This window comes from Spea bombifrons, chromosome 1 (genome assembly GCF_027358695.1).
Source record: "Spea bombifrons isolate aSpeBom1 chromosome 1, aSpeBom1.2.pri, whole genome shotgun sequence".
NCBI lineage: Eukaryota > Metazoa > Chordata > Amphibia > Anura > Pelobatidae > Spea > Spea bombifrons.
This window is the reverse complement of record NC_071087.1, coordinates 138,283,941-138,304,616: the sequence shown is the minus strand read 5'-3', so window position 1 is coordinate 138,304,616 and position 20,676 is coordinate 138,283,941. Positions and strand designations below refer to the sequence as shown.

Sequence of the window (20,676 nt, the reverse complement as noted above, 5' to 3'; positions counted from 1 at the left end):
CTAGAATGGTGTAGAAGTATGTATGGAAGAGGAGTAAATCCGCCTGAGTCTAAATATTGAGGAAAATAGAAGTGCCAAAGAGAACAAGACAAAGAATAAATGGAATAAAGGCCATGCAAATATTTCCATAAAATAGAATATGCTGTGAAAAATGGGCATGCATATAGGATTTGTATTTACCATCTGTTTACAACAAACAAACACCCATCTGTTTCCTTCAGCTATTATTTGATTTGTTCTGTACAAGAGCCCAGGCTATATTTCTTTGTTGTTATTTTCACCAAGAACACAAGTACACATAATTCAAGAATATGTAAACATCAAGAATATTAATATGTTCCAAAGTAACATAAAAAAAGTAACAGTGATCAATATTGCAAATTACAATGAATTGAGAGCATATATATTCATGTGGGGTGCTGGATCACCGTATTCACTGACAGCAGCAGTTAATATTTTGCATGCATTATGTATTTTGTTTCTTCACGTTAGATATAGCTAATTTCAACTGGACAGCCACCATTATATTTCATTTTTTTTACATCTGACACCCTGAATAAAAATTATATTTTGAAATCTTTACCAGTTAAGTGATATATGGTGAAATAGAGGAATATCGCTATAGTGGTGCCATGATGGTTATAGTGAAACAGGGGACTCGAGACGTGTGTGTGCGCGTGTTTGTTCGTGTTGCTCTGCAGGCAAAAAGTAAAGTTGCCAGGGATTTGGGAAGGCAGATCCAGGTAGAAAGCAGGCATGGCAAGAGCAGAGGACAGGAATACAGGCAAGCACAAAACATACAGACTCGCTCTAGGACCTGAATGCAAATATGTGAAATGACCATAAGATGTACGCTTGTCACCACTTCACAGCAGGCAAGTCCTAACACTCACCCTAAACTAAAAGTCAGAGCAGCTAAACTAAAACAGGGAAACCAGAACCAAAGTTCTTACCTGTATCAGGTAGGAGACACACTCACGTCCACATAAATCCCACTCTATAACACACCACTCTCAACCAAGATCACATAACCACACACACACCACACCAATCACATGACCGAGGTAGCGCCAATGCGTCGCCCTCTTTTACCCCCCTTCCCAAATAAATACACAAACACAAAGTAAACAATATAATGCTTTATTATAGTCAACTTATGGAAAAATAAGGCCACGGTGCAGTCCGCTTTACGCCTTCCACACCGTGACACAGATATAAATAACTTTATTAATAGAAAATAAACTTTATTATGTAAACACCATATAATAATATAGCGATGCACGTGCCGCACCACCCGACTTACTTATGACACGTGCAAGCCTTAAAACTAACAATTGTAAACCAAATGTACAGGTTACACATCGTAACCCTAAATTGTAAACAACGACTGAAACTACCGAACCGGCTGGCACAGGCGTAAAACCGCAAAACCGTAGAAACCACCGGCGTCCCCTGCACGGCAGCCATTGTCACTGCTAGGATTCACCAAGGCACAAGCCCAGGGAGTGTCCTGCACTTAGGCCGAGGGCCTGTGCACCACGGGTAAAACCACACCTAAGGTGGTTAACCCTTGCTCTATGCCAGCTTGATAACCAACCGCCAAGGAACAGACAATTAAAGAAAAGAGAGGGGTGGGAGGGAGGGAAAGCTTTTCAGGTCAATTGAAAAAGTGACCTAAATGGGGTGGGCTCCCATATATATAGTGACCCCCACCCCTAAGCACAGTAGGATGATTCACTCCTATCATATTCAGCCCAGGGCCGTCAATCAACATAAACTGACAGCCCCCTGAGCTGACTCAGCAGAATTTCAGATAAACAGGAAAACGGGAGGGGGGAGAGGGCTGCCTGTCGTCCCCTCAGTCATGCGCCCTTCTTGCTCCATACTCTCGCCTGGGGCTTTCTTTTGGGCCCAGATAACACACTCAGCTATACATTAAATTTTTTTATAAAGTTGTAGTTTGATACAACTCCATTCTATGAGCTTATATAATTACATGCATGTATAAGACATGTTTTAAAGAAGATATGTAACTTATGCACGTATATATATATACTGTATACACACATACATGACCCTATTCTTTGTCTTGCAACAAAACTTAATGGTTTGAACCATTTTAATTATGTTATATAATAGCAAATACTATTAATATTAATAGACAGGTAGATAAAATCTATCAGAAAAAAATGCACATAAAACACCGTAATAGGGCTTCGTTGTTTTTACTTCTGATACATTTGGGATTTGCCTACACGCTCTCATTTTCCAGCTGGCTTAGTCCAGACCCACATTAAATGAATGCGGAAAGGGAGTGGAAAATTATTTGGAAACCTTCTATGCTTTTCGCTTAAATCTAATATGTTTTTTTCCACAGAAACGTAAAACATTATTTCGTATAAGCTATTGTTGGTATTACAGATTCACTTGATGGTTAATACCCAATATATATGACTTTTTATTTTTCAGCTGCTGATATTATTGGGGTGAAATGTAGTATAACATTTTCTGTTGAGGTGCTGCTATAACCCAGGAGGGGCACAACTCTGCCATGAAAAACAAATTACCTCGGGAAAGCCTAATACCTGAAATGACATAAGCGTCTGGCTTTCGGATATAAAGAAAAATAGAACTCCAGCTATGGCAGATTTCTGTACTTCCACAACAAGATAATTATTTGTGATTTGAAAGCATATGTAAATATAATGTTGTGGTTTTATATATGTAACGGGGTTTTGGGTAGGCTCACCAATATCTCTGTGGTCCCTAACCCTGGTTACCTTCTCACGCTCTGCAGGCCGATCCTTAGCATCCGCTACCTAGGAGTTGGGGTACATGGCGAGGCAGTGCCTCCACCCAGCTGGGCATCCGGGGTATAGATGATGACGTTGGATCCTGCCACCCACTTTTAGGCTTCACCCTTGTATTTTTAGTTGGGGCCCATAAAACATGGTTACATATACACTATATATATATAAACCTCTTAGCTTAGAGCCACTGAAGTCATTATCTTCTCACTTAAAGCTTGGTCCTCTATGGCAACAAGGTTTAGGAACAATTTTTATGGCAAATTGACTTTGTTTCCAAACAGATGATCCTCTGGCCTATCCACACTAACCAGACTAAATGTCCTCAAACTAAAGCCTGCCAGACCCGTAGTTTGTGTGCTTGCCTTGAATGAAATTCTAAAAAAGGCAAAAATGGGGACCTCATCATAAAATCACAAATGTAGTAAAGCACTTATAACAGCCTCTAATTATTTTCTCCTCACCCTCGTAGATACATAACGCTCCATACTGTCATTTATAGGGCTCATTTAATGCGGGTTTTCAATATACTTTGGTAATTAAAGATAAAAGATGATTAGAATCTGATCCACACACAGGAAAGTGATAATCCTTTTGTTATTCACCTATATAGTTTCAATAGAAATATAAATAACTAATTAGATAAAGAAGCAAAGCCAGCTTCTTGTGTTCCATTAAGGCTGCACACTTTTAGTAGTGTTCCCATTCGCATTAACACTTAAATGGTGTAATCTATCAATGTTGTTACAACGCTCTATTATTGATGCAGCGTTTTTGATGTGTGCATAAATTAAAAAATAATGAGATAATGCTGGATACATTTTGTTGCACATAGATGATATTTAGAATTAAGTAAACAGAGGAGAGAATAAAATATGTGATAAATAAGAGAAACCAAATATGTCTTATGTTATATATTAGATTTCCCAAACGCAAAATACCATATTATAACCTTGATCAGGTGACCATGGGAAAGATTTACCGCTTGAAGACATATTAGCTTTCTTCCCTAAGGCAGGGTGTAGTCTAAAACTAGAGGGTCAGAGGCTTCGATGTAATGTAAGGAAGCTTGATTTTACTGTGTGGGTTGTGGATAGGTGGAGCAGTCTCCCAGCAGAAGTGGTAGAGTTTAATACAGTGAGGTAATTTAAACATGCATGGGGTAGGCATAAAGCTACTGTGAATATAAGGCAAGACCAAGGACCGGTGAAGATTTTGAGCTTTCGCGGCTGAAAATAATAAACCGACTAGATGGGACGAATTGTTCAGTTTTTATTCTACTACCAGAGATACATCTAACTCTATACCCATAATGTATATTAGCAAACGTGTGTATAGGTCTACAGGGCAAAAATACATTTTTGTAACCTATGGAGGAGATAAAATCAGTGATATATACCGGTATTTATTTAAAATAATTCTGCGGTAAATGTAACAACGATCCATTCCAAAGTGTATTTATTAAAACTTATTAAAAGTCTAGAGCCGTAGTAACCTGGACTCAGCGGCTAGAGAGTTAAAGCCATAGTCTTGCAATGCTTGACCGGTGCTCAAATAATTAAGGAATGCATTATTAACCAGTCTAACCTGCTACTGAATGCACAACCAAATGAGTGCCACAAATTCCTGTTGCCTAGTAACGGCAGTACACAAAAGTAGTATACCGTGCGAAGAGGGGGTGTGAAAGCCATGCCGTGATATGGAAAAATCCCAAGACCTAAGCAGTAATTATGGATCTGAATTAACGTGGCGGATAGTTTGAGTTAAAGACCTAAAACAGGAACTTATATAAAGACTTGCGTCTTAAGAGTTGATCTGTGAGTAAGGAGCTCACTGAATGGGGTGTTGAGAAAGAGATTAGGCACAGGTTGTACATTCACGCTCTGAGTATGTTTGGTTACTTTGTTTACTAAGATTTAAGTCTCTAGGATATTGCTTAGTAAAATGGCCAAGAACGCTGTAAGCAGACCCTGCCCCGGATCTGTATCTTGGAACACACTGGAGTATTGTTAATACCGATTAGAAGGTAAGACACTGTTTGTTCTAAATAATTTCAATAAAATAAAACAGGTACATTAAGATGCAGCGATGCCAGGAACTCAAATATAACTCCCAACCGCAGTCAGATCTCGGGTAACTGCTTAACTGAAGCATCTTCTATGCTGTTTTCTTTCAGATATACGTTTAAGTGAAGTTGCCGTTGAAATGTCAAGAGAAAACCCCATGCAGCTTTTAACCTACCCTGACAGGTATGTTTGGTGCACATTTTAGTAGCTATTTTCCTACTAAATTCCTGTTAGGAGTCACAGAATCTTCGAACAGATTAGATCTATTCGCCCAATCTAGTCGGCTCATGTTTCCTTAATCAGTCCTTGATCTTGTCTTAGATTCAGGATAGCTTTATGCCGATCCCATGCACGTTTACATTCTCTCATTGTATTAGCCTCTGCCACCTCTCATGGGAGGCTGTTCCATTTATCTGCTATGCTCTTGGTAAAGTAAAACCTTAAAATGTACCTCCATCCTGTATATTTTAAATCCCTTTACATATTTTAATATGTGTATGATATCTCCCTGTATACATAAAATGTACAGGAAGCATTTACTTTTATAATTATGCATTTTCTTAGCAAAACTACACCGATCAGCCATAACATTTTGACCGCTGACAGGTGAAGTGAATAACACTGATAATCTTATCAGAAAACACAGTGCATCGCAGTTTGTTGTGTATGGGGCTGCCTAGCTACAGACCAGTCAGTGTGCCCATGCTGACCCCTGTCCACTGCCTACAGCGCCTACAATGGGCACGTGAGCATAAGAACTGTAATGGAAGAATCTGTCCTGGTCTGATGTATTATGTTTTCTTTTACATCACGTGGATGGCCCTGTGCGTGTGCGTCACTTATATGGAGAACACATGGCACCAGGATGCATCCATGGAGGCTCCACCTTGCAACTTACAGGACTTCAACGGTCTAGTGGAGTCCATGCCTTGATGGGTCAGGGCTGTTTTTGCAGGAAAAGGGGGACCTACACAGTATTAGGCAGGTGGTCATAATGTTATGGCTGATCAGTGTATATGTTACCTCATATGGCCAAGTGGCTATACAGTTTGGGCAAGAGTGCGTTTTCACTTATCGTGGGCTACATTTATATGTACTGAACATGTATAATCTGTATCAATGTCTAAACTCACGCCTCATGCCTAATCACCTAGATGCCTGTGGGGGCCAATACCACAAATTTGTAAAATTGTCATGAGTAGTCTATCCCTGAGGGAACAAATCATGAATCTACTCTCAGTTAATCACATGAGGACGTATTCACTATTATCAGTGATCAAAGCACCTTTTTCAGTATGCTCCATTAACGTGTTTGTTTATTACAGGGGACAGTCATTTTTGCCAGCAATCCCTGCCGCTCGAGTGGAAGTGTTAGAAGACAGGCTATTTAACCAGGAGAAGACCACTTCCATGCTTTTGGAGCAGGCTTTCAAGATAAAGGAAGATGTTTCAAGTTTGCGTGGAAACCGTGGGAGTCAGTGGGATGCTATGGCACAACGCCTACTTGAAAACCACATGCAGACCATCACACAAATAGTCAAGCAGCTTAGCAAAGATATCGAGGTACTATAGTATAAAAAATATAAGGTATGGGCTCTGGTATATCTAATGAACAGTAATTCACCAGAGACTGATTATCGTACAAAAGGGGGGGCTTGGCCTGATGTCAACTTAAGTCAGACCTTAGTTGAAGGTTAAATACATTTCTTATTTAACCTCAATGTTTTGTGAATCTGTCAGATGGTGACAAATAGAATTGAGTTGTGTATGTGCTCACCACAGTGCCTGCGGGAGTTTTCTTATTGGACAAACTGGTCACTTGCCTAGGGGAGTTCTGAGAGGCAGGTTGTGTGGTTTCATGTTAGCACTAACCTTACTGCGTTAACTGTGGCGGTGGTGCGATACTAGCTGGGCACAAGCCGAGCCAGACACTAGCCAGACTGTACGGACACAATCACAAGTGACTTTCACAGGTACCGGTCTTAGTGTACGTCTGGAAGGATGCTGCAAAGATCTACTGTTTCTGTCACCCAAGAAGCCTGCACCCAGCCTAAGACGTTCAACAACTATGTAAACTATTTTAAAATGACCCTGGAATCAATAGTATCACCTGGCCAGTGTCACCAGTAACTAAGCCAAGAGCTATCGGAGAGCGAGGCCTGGGCCTGTTTCTGCTTCTGCATTGAGTTATACAAGCTATTTATCTAATAATGCCTGCGGGGTTTCGGTCTTTGCTTTCATGAGGCTACTTCTAATTCCTACTTTGGGATTAAGCATACCCATATACGTCAATTTGTCATTTGAGCTAGATGATATCATGTCTCCATATTGTAGAAGACACAAAAAACCAAAGCAAAGAACAGGGGTCAAGCTAGTTATTCGGTCATTGTGGGCACTTCTTCTAATGATCATCAGATATGCTCTGCCTGGTATCTTTTAGTAGTCGATGTAAGGGGTGTACTCAGTTATCAACATGTAGTCAATATTTATACTAAAAACAAGATTGCAAAAGTACATCAATAAATAACAAAAATAAGCTTTAGCAGCAAAATATGTTAATGCACTGTAAGGCTTCTTGCTGTACTTTAGTGAGGCCATTTTTCATCCTTATATTGGTTGCCAGCTATATTAAGATATACTGTGCCAAAAATTGTGTATTGGAACCACAAGAGACATTTCAGACCAGGAGCATCAGCAGTGACAGGCAGAACATGATTTATTTTTGAATCATTTTACCAATCACTAAAAATAACAATAAGTCAGTTTGCATTTTGTTCTATCCAAGATGAACGTCTATAAAGAGAACAGCAAGTAAAAGACTTTTTTTTTAAAGTTTTTAAAGGTTTTAAAACAGGAAAGTTAGAAATATAAGGATATCAGGAGTGCGAAAGACTTGTTGTATCAAAAGTTATGTCTGGTTATATATATTAGAATGTTATGTGTCAAAATACTTTCACTACAGCTATATTTTCTGCTTTTGTAAAAATGTGTGTATATTCATATATATATAAATATATATATATATCATAACATTTGCTAACTTTTATAAAACTGTTAATTTCATTTGATGACATGACACACTGAAGCTACCGATATATAGACTTATACACTATATGGACAAAAGTATTGGGACACCTGGCCATTACACCAACTGGGACTTTTATGACATTGCATTCTAAATACAGACAGTAATATGTAGTTGGTCCCACTTTGCAGCTATAACAGCTTCCACTCTTCTGGGAAGGGTTTTTCACAAGATCTTGTAATGTTTCTGTGAGAATTTTTGCCCGTTCATCCAGTAGAGCATCTGTGAGGTCAGGCATTGATGTTGACCGAGAAGGCCTGGCTCACAGTCTCCGTTCCAGTTCATGGGGTTGAGTTCAGGGGTCTGTACGGATCAGTCACTACCACACTACTCATCCAATCACGTCTTCATGGACCTTGCTCTGTGCGCTGGGGGCCTTCCCCAAACTGTTCCCACAAAGTTGGAAGCATAGCGTTGTCCAAACTATCTTGGTATGTTCTCTTCAGCATACCAGGACATTTTGTACAATGCAATGCTGGGACCAACTACATATTAATTCCCTGTTGGTGTAATGTCAGGTGTCCCAATACTTTTGGCCATATAGTGTACATGTATTCCCAAGCGTTATGAACGTTGTGATATTTCAAAGTAAATAAAAGATCCCTTTAACCCCTTAATGACAAAGCACGTACATGTACGGGCTCAAAATGCATTGTTTTCAATGGGTTTAGGGACCGCCCATTGTCCTTAAGGGGTTAATTATGCAGTAATTCATTATGTGCCAACTTATTCTCCAGTCTCACAAATAGGCCTGGGTGGCATATTGCTTTTTAAGATCTTTTTTAAAACGCTTTTTGAATATATGCCCAAAATGTGTTAAATATACTTTGGATGCTTAGGATTACTTTCTGTTTCATTATTCCGTCTCCAGGGTGTTTTTGGCACTCATTTTAATGGCTACAAATGGGCAAAACATTTAGAGAACTATTGATATGGAAGTAGTTCCTTCCAAAACATTGGAGTCTAACACAGAGCATGATTACATATTAAAAAAATACAGATGTCGTTATTATTTCCACCCTGTTTACTCCGTCGCCCAAAAGAAATACAGACCGATAACAGGCGCACCAATTGTTGAGGTGTAGAAATTGAGGATGGGGCTGAAGCCTAGAAATATTTGTGTTTTGTAATGATTAAACATGGTTTACTACGTAATGAATAAATGTACTTGGAGCTCATGGTATCAATCTGTACTTTGGATAACTCAGAGAAACAAGTTGTCAGCCTTGCTTGCAGTACACGCCATGTCCATAAAGTAATTTGGAGTCTTTTAATTTGCTTTATTCCTATATACATACCTTCAATATTGATAATTTAAAAAAAATCAAATATTAACACTTTATTAACTTCGATTCATTGAGAAACAATATTTTTTGCATGTTGAGCAGTTCAGCACCTCTGCGTACTTGTTTTTTAGGCTTTGGAAAGTCAGATCCACACCAGAGATAATGTGAGTACTGGAACAAGCTTTGCTGTACAAAGTCTGGACAAAAAACAGCTCCATGGAATCGGTGATCTACGTGGTCGAGTGGCAAGGTCAGCAACCACAGAACTTCCATCATTACATTTATTATTGTGCATTATCGTCTCAGATTCCCGTTCACGATGGGCTTTATTCCAAAAAAAGAACTGTTCTCCTTGTAGTTTATAGCATAATTTGTGTTTAGCATTGTACAGTAAATCTGAAATTTGCAGTTACTGGTTAGAGAAAGTGAATTGCTGAATTTCACTGGATTTTTTTCATCAATTAAAATGTTGTTTGGTAGCATAGCCAAAGTGGCATTGAGGGATTTATTCATGTAGCAATCATTTACGTCTTCTCCATGATAGTTTAGTGAATAAATTTTATATACTGTATATACAGTATATATACCACGTATATATGTCAGTTTATTTAGTTAATACCAATGGTTAGTTTAACAAAATAATATTCAACAAAAATGTTAAATTAAGATGCTTTATTTTTTATGGTTAATTCATTTTGGAAAAGTCAAGGGTCTATTGACCCAGAAACGGTTTTATGTAAAATCATTTGCATTGATCACTTTTTTGTTCTTGGAAATTATATCCTCATACACGATGTAAACCCTTCTATCATTATTTAGGTGACATTGTGGGTGATGGGTTACCAAAATCATACCATGGAGGCATCACTGGTTTATTCATATCTTCTGACTAACCTGGCCAAATTTTAGTCTAGAAGCGCAAAAGCCTAATTAAAAGTTTTGTAAAATTTGTTGAAGCCATGCCCTGATATCGAATCCCAGAATACATGCCTGCTCCTGTTCTACTGATCTACCTAGCTTAAAGGGATAAGCACCTGCATTTATCACTACACCAACACGGATAGATGAGTGGCAAGAACACAATTGCCTCCAAAGGGCTCCAAGCTGCCTTGTGGAGATCAGAGCAACGTGCTAATAATCTCTGTTTTAAAGAAAATGTTGGATGAGTTCCAGCAGTTAAAGTAATCTGTATATTTCTTGGCTTTCAGGTGTGATGCCAGCATAGCAAAACTATCCGGAGATCTGGCCGTCACTAAACACGAGCTGCGAGCCCAAGAGAAGGAAGTCCAAAGCATCACGGCTGCGTTAGAAGCCCATATGAAGGAGATCGATGTTAAGGTTCGAGCGGGAGAGCGGGAGGAGGGAAGGGATGACTGGGGATGGAAAGGGCAATGAAAATCCTGGAAAGTACTACTGCTGTTCTAAATTCATCACTTCAAAACAAATTACTTACATTAAAGCCGAGCTCTGAAAATGAGATCTTGTACCCTGTTCATCAAATTAATGATGTGTGTACAATTTGCAGGCTCTGCCGGCATATGTTGCAGTGTATGGAGCTTCCCTGTAACAGTGAGGGGGCTGAGCATGTCATTATTCCTCTACACGAACCCCAGCCTTAATAATCTCATCATCATTTTATAGTGAACACTTCCACGGTGCCCTGGTAAAGCACTGATGCTATGGCAGATTCTGGATCATGTACACTATTATTTGCAAGATCACCTTCTTAACCTCCTTTCCCCGTGATTTGTTCTTATTTAGTGCTAGCATTCTCTTGGCATTAATCTACTGCCAATCCTGACTAAGTCAATATGGCGCTGTCATCAATCTTCTAGATGACATTTCCAGGAGAAGAGAAGGCAGTGGATGGCCAAATAAAAAATATGACCGATAGTAGGTGTTTTGACTAACCTTGGGGAGTTTAGATGCTGTATATTCTGACCTATTACATTCAGCTACAAATATGCATTTATGTACACATTAACTATGAATGGATCAACATCGAATCAAAGGGTTGGGAATGTTAGCTGCTATCAGCTAACCAAATTAGTATAAACTAGAAAGAATGGAACATAGGTCACAGCCCTAGGGGCCGTATGAATTACTTATCCTAGTTAAGGTTAATATTGTATGGAAGTGTGTTCGCATCAGGATTCAGGTCATGTTTTTACTCACTTCAGGCCTTTGTCCAGTTGCTGCAGTCGACCATGTTCCCCTGAGTACACCTTTCCATATATGTTATTTTCTTATGTAATAACCAGAGGCGTTTTGCAACCTTTACACCCATCATTTATTAGAATAAGATTAAAAATAAGTTTTCAAGAATATATATATATATATATATATATTTTTTAACGGTTCTGTTTTTTTAATAATAACGGTATATTATTTATGTATACAGTATTCTAGCTCTGTTATCTTAACTTAAGTGTATGGAGGGAGAGACTTCATTAGCATTGCCGTAAAGAAACAGCTCAGTGTGGTGATTGTGTAGAGAAGTTCACCACAAAAATATCACGACTGACAACTGCTACAACATCATAAAATACGTTTATTGGAACAAAAGGAGAAAACACTAGGTTTTTGTCGGTACTAACCTACATTATGCTCCAGTTGCCCCCCCCCAATAAGGCTTCCCCTTTCAAAAGTTAATGGCTATCGCACTGTATTCATTAATACTTGTACTTTCTTATAAATTGTGACTCAATGCAAAGATTCACCATGAAATACAATTGTTAACTGGTTGATACGGGAAAAAATAGCAAAATAATACATTGATCATTAATGTTATTATGTAGACCAAGATACAAAAAAAAGAACTTTGCAAATAAATCAAGTAAAAATGCAACAGTTCGGGCTCTGTATTTGATATAAATCGTAACATAGAGAGGCCAAAAAATAATAAAATAACTAATTTAACCTTACGTTTAATGTGACATACTGTGAGTTGGGATTCTAAATGGAAACACTTTCAAACGGACATCTGTCCATCCTTAAGCACCTAAAATGTATGAGAGCTGCCAATGCCTAGTAAAAAGGGAACAGAAGGGAAACATGTCACAATTCTATCAAGTTGTCAGCCAAATTATGTCAGGCAAACTAGAGCCATTATATAAAGATGTTCACCGGATAAGAAGCACAAAGCCAGGAGAGATGGGAAGATAAGGAAGCCACACACTTCAACAGGAAATATTCCATCAGTGACAGGCAAATCGGATCAGATACATATAACCCCCTCACCCATACTGTAGCTTCCTATATTATCCCGTTATATGATCACTCAGTAGATTTCTGGAGTCCTTCCCTGGCACAACCCACAGATCGATTTGTAGGAAGTTGGACTAAAACTGATGTAGAAAGGAGGCATCTTTTTCACATTAAGAATCTAATTTATATAATAGCTTTGTCATGCTATGCCAGTCTTAAATTAAGGAATTAAGAGAAGAAAGTGAGAGAGAGAGAGAGAGAGAGAAAGAAAGAAAAAAAAGGAGGGAGAGAGAAGAAGGATAAAGAGAAATAGGGAGAATAAAAATATCGACATCATTTTAATAACAGCCATATACACCAGTACCATAGTGCATTAACCCATTCAAATAGTTCCATAGTAGCGTAGCAGTGGGCACAGGTCTACACACACTGCTACTTTCTCCATGATGTTCCATGTCGTCATGAAAAAAGTGGCTCAAAATGACAGCATGCACACCGCTACCCGACGGTTTCCAGTGCAGGAGCCTCAGGATCTTTCAGAATCTGAGAGTATAGTCACAAACTGTTTGGGCCCAGTATAGATTTAAGACAAATTGTAATCCATCATGTTGATCCACCAGATTGCACAACACACAAAAAAGTCCACCTGCTCCTGCCCCAGTGTCTCCCATATCAAAGATGAACAGCCCCACCAACCTCATGTTAAAAGCTTGAAAACAATGCATTGGTATTTAAAAGTGATGCGGGGGGGAGAGTTCACTACCAGGGGCTTCTCCAGAGGTCGAGTCTCTTAGTGCAGGTGTAGATGACACTCTGCCGCGGCACTGTACAGTGTGTTGTACATCCAAGCTTATACAAGCCTGAGGACGCTGCGCAAACGTCATGTATACACAGCTACAACGCCATTCCTGGGTAAGAATGCCCTATATCCGCAGAAGAAGGGGGTAAATGTCTAACCTTTATTGTTATGCTATGGATTCATTTTTGGGGGACAATTGTGAACATTATCCTATCACTCACATTAAAACCAACACTCAGCTTGCACTAGTGCTATGAGTTCAGCTATACCCAGATACCCAACATGTAAAATTTTGCTTTATTTCATGAGACTTGACATTAAAGATTTTAATCGGATATGCAGATTTGGACATATTGGCATATTGGACAGTTTTGATCTGCCTTGCAGTTTTAGTGAAGTCACTCAGTGATCCAGCTGCAGGCAGTTCCTCTATAAATATTTCATAGAATAAATACATCTGTCAGAACGTGTGCAGTTGTGAAAGTTGGGGAAATGGAGAAAGTTAAAAATAACATCATATATCTAGATTTCATATTATTTCAAACCGAAAAAGTGATTTAAAGCACGCAGCCAAACGGCATTATTAAGGAATGTACCCAAGGAGGAAGATGAGTCACCAAGTCACAAAAAGCAGGGAATACAATCACACAGCTCTGTCAAACCAAGCTAGCAATAATTATGTGTAACCTACGCCAAGAATAGATCAAGACAAAAAGAATGTGTAATTAGAAGAAAGAAAAAAAAGGATGTTTAGTGCGTCTGTGCTTTTAACATAGGGAATACAGATGTATACGGGGATTTCTTTGTTGAGACTTATTGACGGGGTTTAAGTACGTGAAAGGTCAAAGCAAATGATAATAGGTAGGAGCTATTTTTGATTCTTGGAGCAACATTTTTAGAGCAATTTCCAAAAGGCTAAACATTTTTAGTTTAAGAAAGATGGCAAAAAATAAACTACACATTGATGCGTGACAGACCCGGTGAGTTTCTCCTGCGAGATGGTTGGAGCTGGTCTTGTATTATACATAATTGTAAAATGTTATTTTATTGGTGCTAAATCTGTGTATTTTAATTTGGGAAATGATACTTGATGTGACCACGTTAATCAATGGAATTAGCAGAACAGGGTTCACATTTAAAGGTCTTGGCCTACGTTAGTAGAAATTGCTGCGCATGTGATTTCTAACAGCAGATTCTATGCTTTTTATTACTCGAAGCATCCCACAGACATAACACACAGGTTGTCAGCAATGCGTTCCTGTCTTTTCTGCGTGCTCGCTTAAAATACCATATATACCTAGAGAAAACGTTTATTATGGAAACACACGTTAACTATGCTGGACTAAATAATTGCCTGTTATCATGCAACAATCTAAAAACTATGCAACGCCACGCATCCACGCATTCATTGCTGGCACCAATAATTTGATTTAACTGATAGTCGAGCGTGCATAATCTGGGCTTAGTTGACTAACTAGTTCACTGACCTTTTATGAATAATTCGCTAAGAAAACAGACTTTTTATATATTTTAAACACTAAGATGAATGAAGCACCGGATATCTTACATTGAATCCATTTGCAAATGCCACGTTCTGTAGGCCTATAAAATCAGACCCTCAGGTCAGGAGGCTTAATGCTGCCTTCTAGGTAGGTTGTCATTCTTTATCTCACTCGATGTTCAGTTTCATAGCATGTAGAACATACACTCGTATCAAAGAGCAGAGTCACATAACCCTTCAGGGCCGAAGAGGTGGCATCTCCGAGGTCCCAAGAGCTTGTGTGTCTGCATCTTTTATTGTCCCAATAAAAGGTATCACTTTTAATGCTCTTCTCTCCACTAGAATGCTACCCCATGTCTGGACAGGTATGGACAGATAGGAAGCAAAACAATTCTGAAATGGGGTGCCCTCATTTCCTCAAACCTCTGCAGCGTTTGTGATACGCTTGGCAAATGCGGAATCAACCTCCAGTCCATGCAATCTGTCTCCTGAGTGCTCAGAGTAAGCGATGCATAGTTAATGTAAGAACTGATGGACTGGCTTAACACACTGTTCCCTGCTGAATTTTGATTAGGTAATGCAGCTATTAGGAAGAATGGAAACGTCCATTTCTGAACAAAGCAGCAAAGTAAAGAGTGCCCAAGGGAAGCAGCACCACGAGTTCCAACTTCTAGAAATCAAGTATGTATTCTAATTACTTTAATGTTGCCGTGCACAGAAATAAGAGCCTCGGTCTAATGACTTGGTTGGCATAAAACAAGAAACTGAATCAATACAATTAAATAAGGAAACTGGACTTTTTAGCAGTCTTGACAACTTATAGCCAGACTCATTGTTTTATTGTATTATAACAATATTTTATGCATATGGCTGAGTCACTATAGTATTCGAAAAATGTTCTTGCAAAAGAACTTATCTGACATTTCCAACCAATTTTTGAGACACATTTTATATATTTATACATACATACATACATACATACATATATATATATATATATATATACACATACATACACACACACACATACATGTACATACACACTATCAAAAATATATATAGTAGTTACACAAAAGCAGGATTTAGAGTATATCCCTAATCATATGCTTCCTCACCCTGTGTTTGTGATTAAAGTTTCGAATGTAATGTTACGCAAGTCCCACCTTACTACATTGTTTTTAGACCACCTGTAGCATGTTATTTTTTTGGACATATATCATGGAATCAAAGATAAAAAGTATTTTTTACGTTTTTTCTTATACAATGATCACAGCAGCGAAACTGAAAACTTCTTGCGCCAAAGACTTCTGTAATATTGGAGGTCGAAGCCAGGAAGCGACTAATAACTTTGTACATGGGCTGACAGCAGTATTACAATGCGGTCTTCAAAGTCGCTCAACACGTCCAAGAAATGACTGGTGGATATAAGAGCTGAATTATATATTCAGATTATGTTAGATGCTGAACATTAAATAATAATATAAGCGTATGAGGCGTTTTAGTCCTGAATTGAATTATGGTTTTATGATTCACCTTAGCTGTGGTCAAGTCCACCTTAAGTCACAAACCTGGAAAATCCCCATCTGAGCCCAAACTGATTCTAGCAGGGATACATGTCAAAAGTGAAATATTTAAAACTTCCTTACTTCTGAGCTGTTTAGAGAATATAAAACCTATAATGAATTTGACCGCATCTCTTGGTTCCTAGAATTGGAGGTCTAGTTAAAGACATAGAAGACCAAATCCTAAATCAGCGGAGGTGGACAGAATCTCAGCTACAAAGGTCTGATCAAGAGCAGGCTCAACATATAGAAAAGCTCCTTAATTCTGTGAGAGAGAAAATGGTAAGAATGCAACATGTTCTCTAAAAATGACGAGACTACATCTACTTGAATGGGACAACAATATCCCCCTAAAATCCTTTCACCCATACTAGCCCAGTAGAGAGGAACGGTAGGCTTCAAACATTCTTAAGTGTATTTTCAGGACGTTCAGCACAATTGAAAAAAAACAAACAAATGTGAGGTGTACCTCAGCCTCTATGCCACACGCTGACAGCACTAAACATGTGTTTCCCCCACACGGAAACAGTAATAGTGAAATAAATGTATTTGTAGTGATAAAGTGCGCTTAGTGCTATATGTGATGCAAGAGGTACAGTACAACCTGGACATTCATTGACCTGCATTAGTCTTCCACTATTACAATATATATAGCAACATTAAAGAAAAAAGCATATGTAGTGTAACAGTGTTTTTATAAAACAGTGCACCTTCCCCAGCTTAGCTAAAAAAAAATACCAAAAAAATATTTGAAGGAGAGCTTAGTATACAAGATTGCAACATTGTAAAGTTCATAGTTATGAGAAGATATACAGTGAACCCTACTGAAGAATCAAGCGACGTTACCGTCTCAGGAGAAGATCTGGAAAGCGGACGAGACCTACAGGATGAAGAAGTAGACATTTAGTGTTGCAGCCTCACACTACACTGGAGGGTGCAACACACGTTTCATGTGGGCTTTTCCTGATTCTGCCTACTGGTTGCTTTGTGATGGAAATACTTCAGTATACACATACTTTAAACTATTATTTAAGGATACTATTGTTATTATATTATGTATACATTATCATCTACTCATAGGAATGTGTTCTTTTATTTGAGGCAATACCTAAGTGGGGGAAGGTAACCGTTTTATTTCTTAAAAAAAAAAAAAAAAAAGTGTTAACACTATATACATTTTATTTTTCTTTTATGGCCCCCAATATATATCGTAATACCTGAAGACTAATGCACATCAAACAATCTTTGGGTTGCAAAGCACTCTTTATCGCAAAAAAATACATTTTCTTCACAATTTGTCAAATTCCAGTACCCACTGCCCACACTCCATGGAGAAATAGGTAAGATTAGTGTGATGGGGACCATATAATAGAATAAATAATACCCTTTCAGAGCCGGTGATTCACCTGGATTGGTACTTTGTGTTTCTTAAAATACTAAATATCAAAACACTTCTGATTTTTGACATGTTATTTGCCATTCCTAGCATCATTAAGACACGCTTTTAAAATATGAAAAATGGAAAATGTTATCTACTGTCAATGTATCTAATGCAGAATCCAAAGCTGTAATAATAAATAACAAAAAAGCTGTCATTTTATTAACTTAACCTAATTTTAAAGCACACACAATAAAAAAAAAAAAGGAAAATCAGAAAATGTTATTGTGACCACCATTTTCATGGGCTGCGCATTTATTGATTGCTGCCTCCAGGATCTAAAGTAATAGCGCTACAGAATCTCCTGGTGCTCTGTAATTCTAAAATAAAAACTTACCGAACATATTAAATCCAGTGGAGAAAGTTAATATTTTCACTATTTCTTAAAGAATGCATAATCTCCTAGTTTTAAAAGATTTGACATTGTTGATTTTATAGAAGCATACTATTTTAAATCAAATTTTAAAAATCAATAGACCTCAATTGATTAATTCGTTTAAAAAAAAAAATCTCAATGTATTTTACAGGATGCGACAGACAACAGGTTTCAAGAGAACTTACATCATCTTACTGAAAAATTAGACAACAAGGGTCAAATTCATAAACTTGAATCTAAACTGAACAGGCTAAAACACGCAGAGGACAAAATGAGCGCAAGAATGAGCAAAATGGAAGCAGAAATCTGGGATGAGTTGCAGAATATAAAAAGTGAATACAGAGCAGGTAAGTAATAAAGCCCGGGGCAGGTTTAACGCACCAGGTTACATGAGACGACTTTTATGATGCCCGCTGTGCCTCCTCCAAATACCAGTATACACATATATGTGACTTCTACAGGAATATTCAACAGCACTTAGGAACACCAAGCAAACAAATAATATTGTGCTTCCTCATATACTATTATTTATATGACATATCTCAAATACTAGTTGTGCCTTTGATAACATGTTGTTCTGTACAGCAGACTAAGCTACCAATGTGTCAGATCTGCATCCACATTGAGCGGTCAGGGATATGTTCCTTTGCCAAAATGTTTTGGATCCCAATGGTCAACCGCAGCGGGACAGTTGGGTCGCCATGAAAACCTTTAACTTACCCTGTTTAACTATGCCTTCTGAAAGAACAAATTAGCCTCTGTGATGTGAAAATGTCTCTCACAAAGGCTTACTGTTCATCGAATAAAGCTCAGGGTCATTTATTTCTTGGGCCCACTGATCATAACCTGTAACTGCCCAGTTCTGGGTACTGACTTCACGAAGTGAAAATAAATGTAAGCCAAAGCTGAGCTTGCATGCACACATCGTGATATACAAACTGTTTAACATTAGTTATAAGGGACACTGAGCTCAGTGTACAGAAACAAATAAATATATATATATATAAATAAATAATAATAAAAAGATATACATATAGAGAGAGGAGCTAAGAGCTGCATATCCTAGGTAGGACATGACTCATCTTTGTACAGGGAATTAAGATTTATTTTACATCACGTCTCTTTATATAGTTTTTATAGGTACTGTCATATCTATTGATATACTGTAGTTATATATGTTTATTTACATAAAGCTTACTTGTTTTTACTTACTTGAGTTTATTAAAGGGTCCTTAGTTGATCACTGGTACATATAAGGGAGCAGCACCTCATTATCTTTGCGATTTTAAGTAACAACATTTAACATACAATAAATATTCAACGGCTGATTCCCCCGCTTTGTTATTTATTATTCAGTCATCGTACTAGGTGAGCAGGCACAAATGAGTAACTCTAATTTATTTAAATAACATATATGCGTTAAATTTTGTGGAGGTGGTCCGGAAGAACAAACTATTGCTGTTATTACAAGGAAAGAACAATGCTCTGCAGAGTGAAAATGGGTCTTTCTTGTAACATTTAATACGCATACAGCTACCTTTTGTTCAATTAAAATGTTAAAATCATTGCATTTTTCCCTCTAATATTTTCTTTTCTAACAGGATTTCAAGCAATACAGGAGTCTCTAAATTCCCTCCAGCAAATACAAGAGACAAAGGTGAAATTAGAGTCCAAGAAAGTCCAGAAAGACATCAAGCAGATCAGACGCAAGATTGTTGAGCTGAAGGATGTTTGAGATTGTCCGACAGTTTCATTTAGAACTGCTGGTGCATTAAATTACACGAGAGAAACGGAATAGACTAAATAATAATCCAGATCAATATACGTATACAATTTCTTTGACAAAAAAAGTATAGGAAGATTATGTCCAGGCTGGAGATGATCCTAAAGCTGAAATAAATTAGATCAGTTACCTAAATAGTAGATGCTGTAAAAGTGAATCAGTCACCTAGATATTATCTGGAACGCATTGAAGGAAGAAAACAGAGGTTTATTCAATAAAGCAGGCGTTCACAGAAGAAATTTGAAGTGGTTGCGGGTTCAACAGAATTCATTCAGCTCAATGAAGGATCATCTCTGACAAGTTTCTTCGCTAACAATGGCTGAGCTATCCCTGCATACTGCGTTCATCAAGCAGGGGGACTTTGAAGAATTGACACTAACTTGACCGTGCATTATACAGGGATGCGGCGTGCAGCAGCTCACAGGCATTGGACCTTCAAAATATATAGTGAGGTCCATTCGTTGAAATGACATCTTCCACTTTAGCCAATAAAACTATGGTGTGTGTAGAATGGGTTTAAAATGCATTTTTGAAAAAAAAATTAAAATGGGGTAACCATATCCGACATCAGTCAAACCATACTGAGATGTTTTACTTTCTGGTACTAACTTTCATTTGAGGATAAGAATTATGTGGAATCAGACAACACATCCTATAGTATCTGATTTACTGTGTTTATTATATTGTTTCAAAACGGAGAATGGCCTTTGGGGAGTCATTACAGTTTAGTGTCCCTGACACCCCTATATATAAATGCATATTAAGT

The 20,676-nt window shown here is 38.0% G+C and overlaps 1 protein-coding gene across 1 annotated transcript; it reads left to right on the top strand.

Moving 5' to 3' along the window:
* The first annotated feature begins 4,493 nt into the window (after positions 1–4,493).
* FAM81B (family with sequence similarity 81 member B) lies at positions 4,494–20,440 on the top strand. Its single transcript, XM_053457748.1, has 9 exons — positions 4,494–4,833; positions 4,984–5,056; positions 6,199–6,436; positions 9,376–9,494; positions 10,453–10,582; positions 15,326–15,432; positions 16,460–16,595; positions 18,279–18,474; positions 19,729–20,440. The coding sequence occupies exons 2-9, from the start codon at positions 5,013–5,015 to the stop codon at positions 19,860–19,862; spliced, it is 1,104 nt and encodes a 367-aa protein (XP_053313723.1). The 5' UTR covers positions 4,494–4,833; positions 4,984–5,012; the 3' UTR covers positions 19,863–20,440.
* Positions 20,441–20,676: the final 236 nt, after the last annotated feature.

Coding starts and splice junctions, on each gene's coding strand:
- FAM81B (XM_053457748.1), top strand. CDS start 5,013: ATGTCAAGAGAAAACCCCATGCAGCTTTTAACCTACCCTGACAG. Junction 5,057..6,198: donor CTTTTAACCTACCCTGACAG/GTATGTTTGGTG, acceptor TGTTTATTACAG/GGGACAGTCATTTTTGCCAG. Junction 10,583..15,325: donor TGAAGGAGATCGATGTTAAG/GTTCGAGCGGGA, acceptor AATTTTGATTAG/GTAATGCAGCTATTAGGAAG.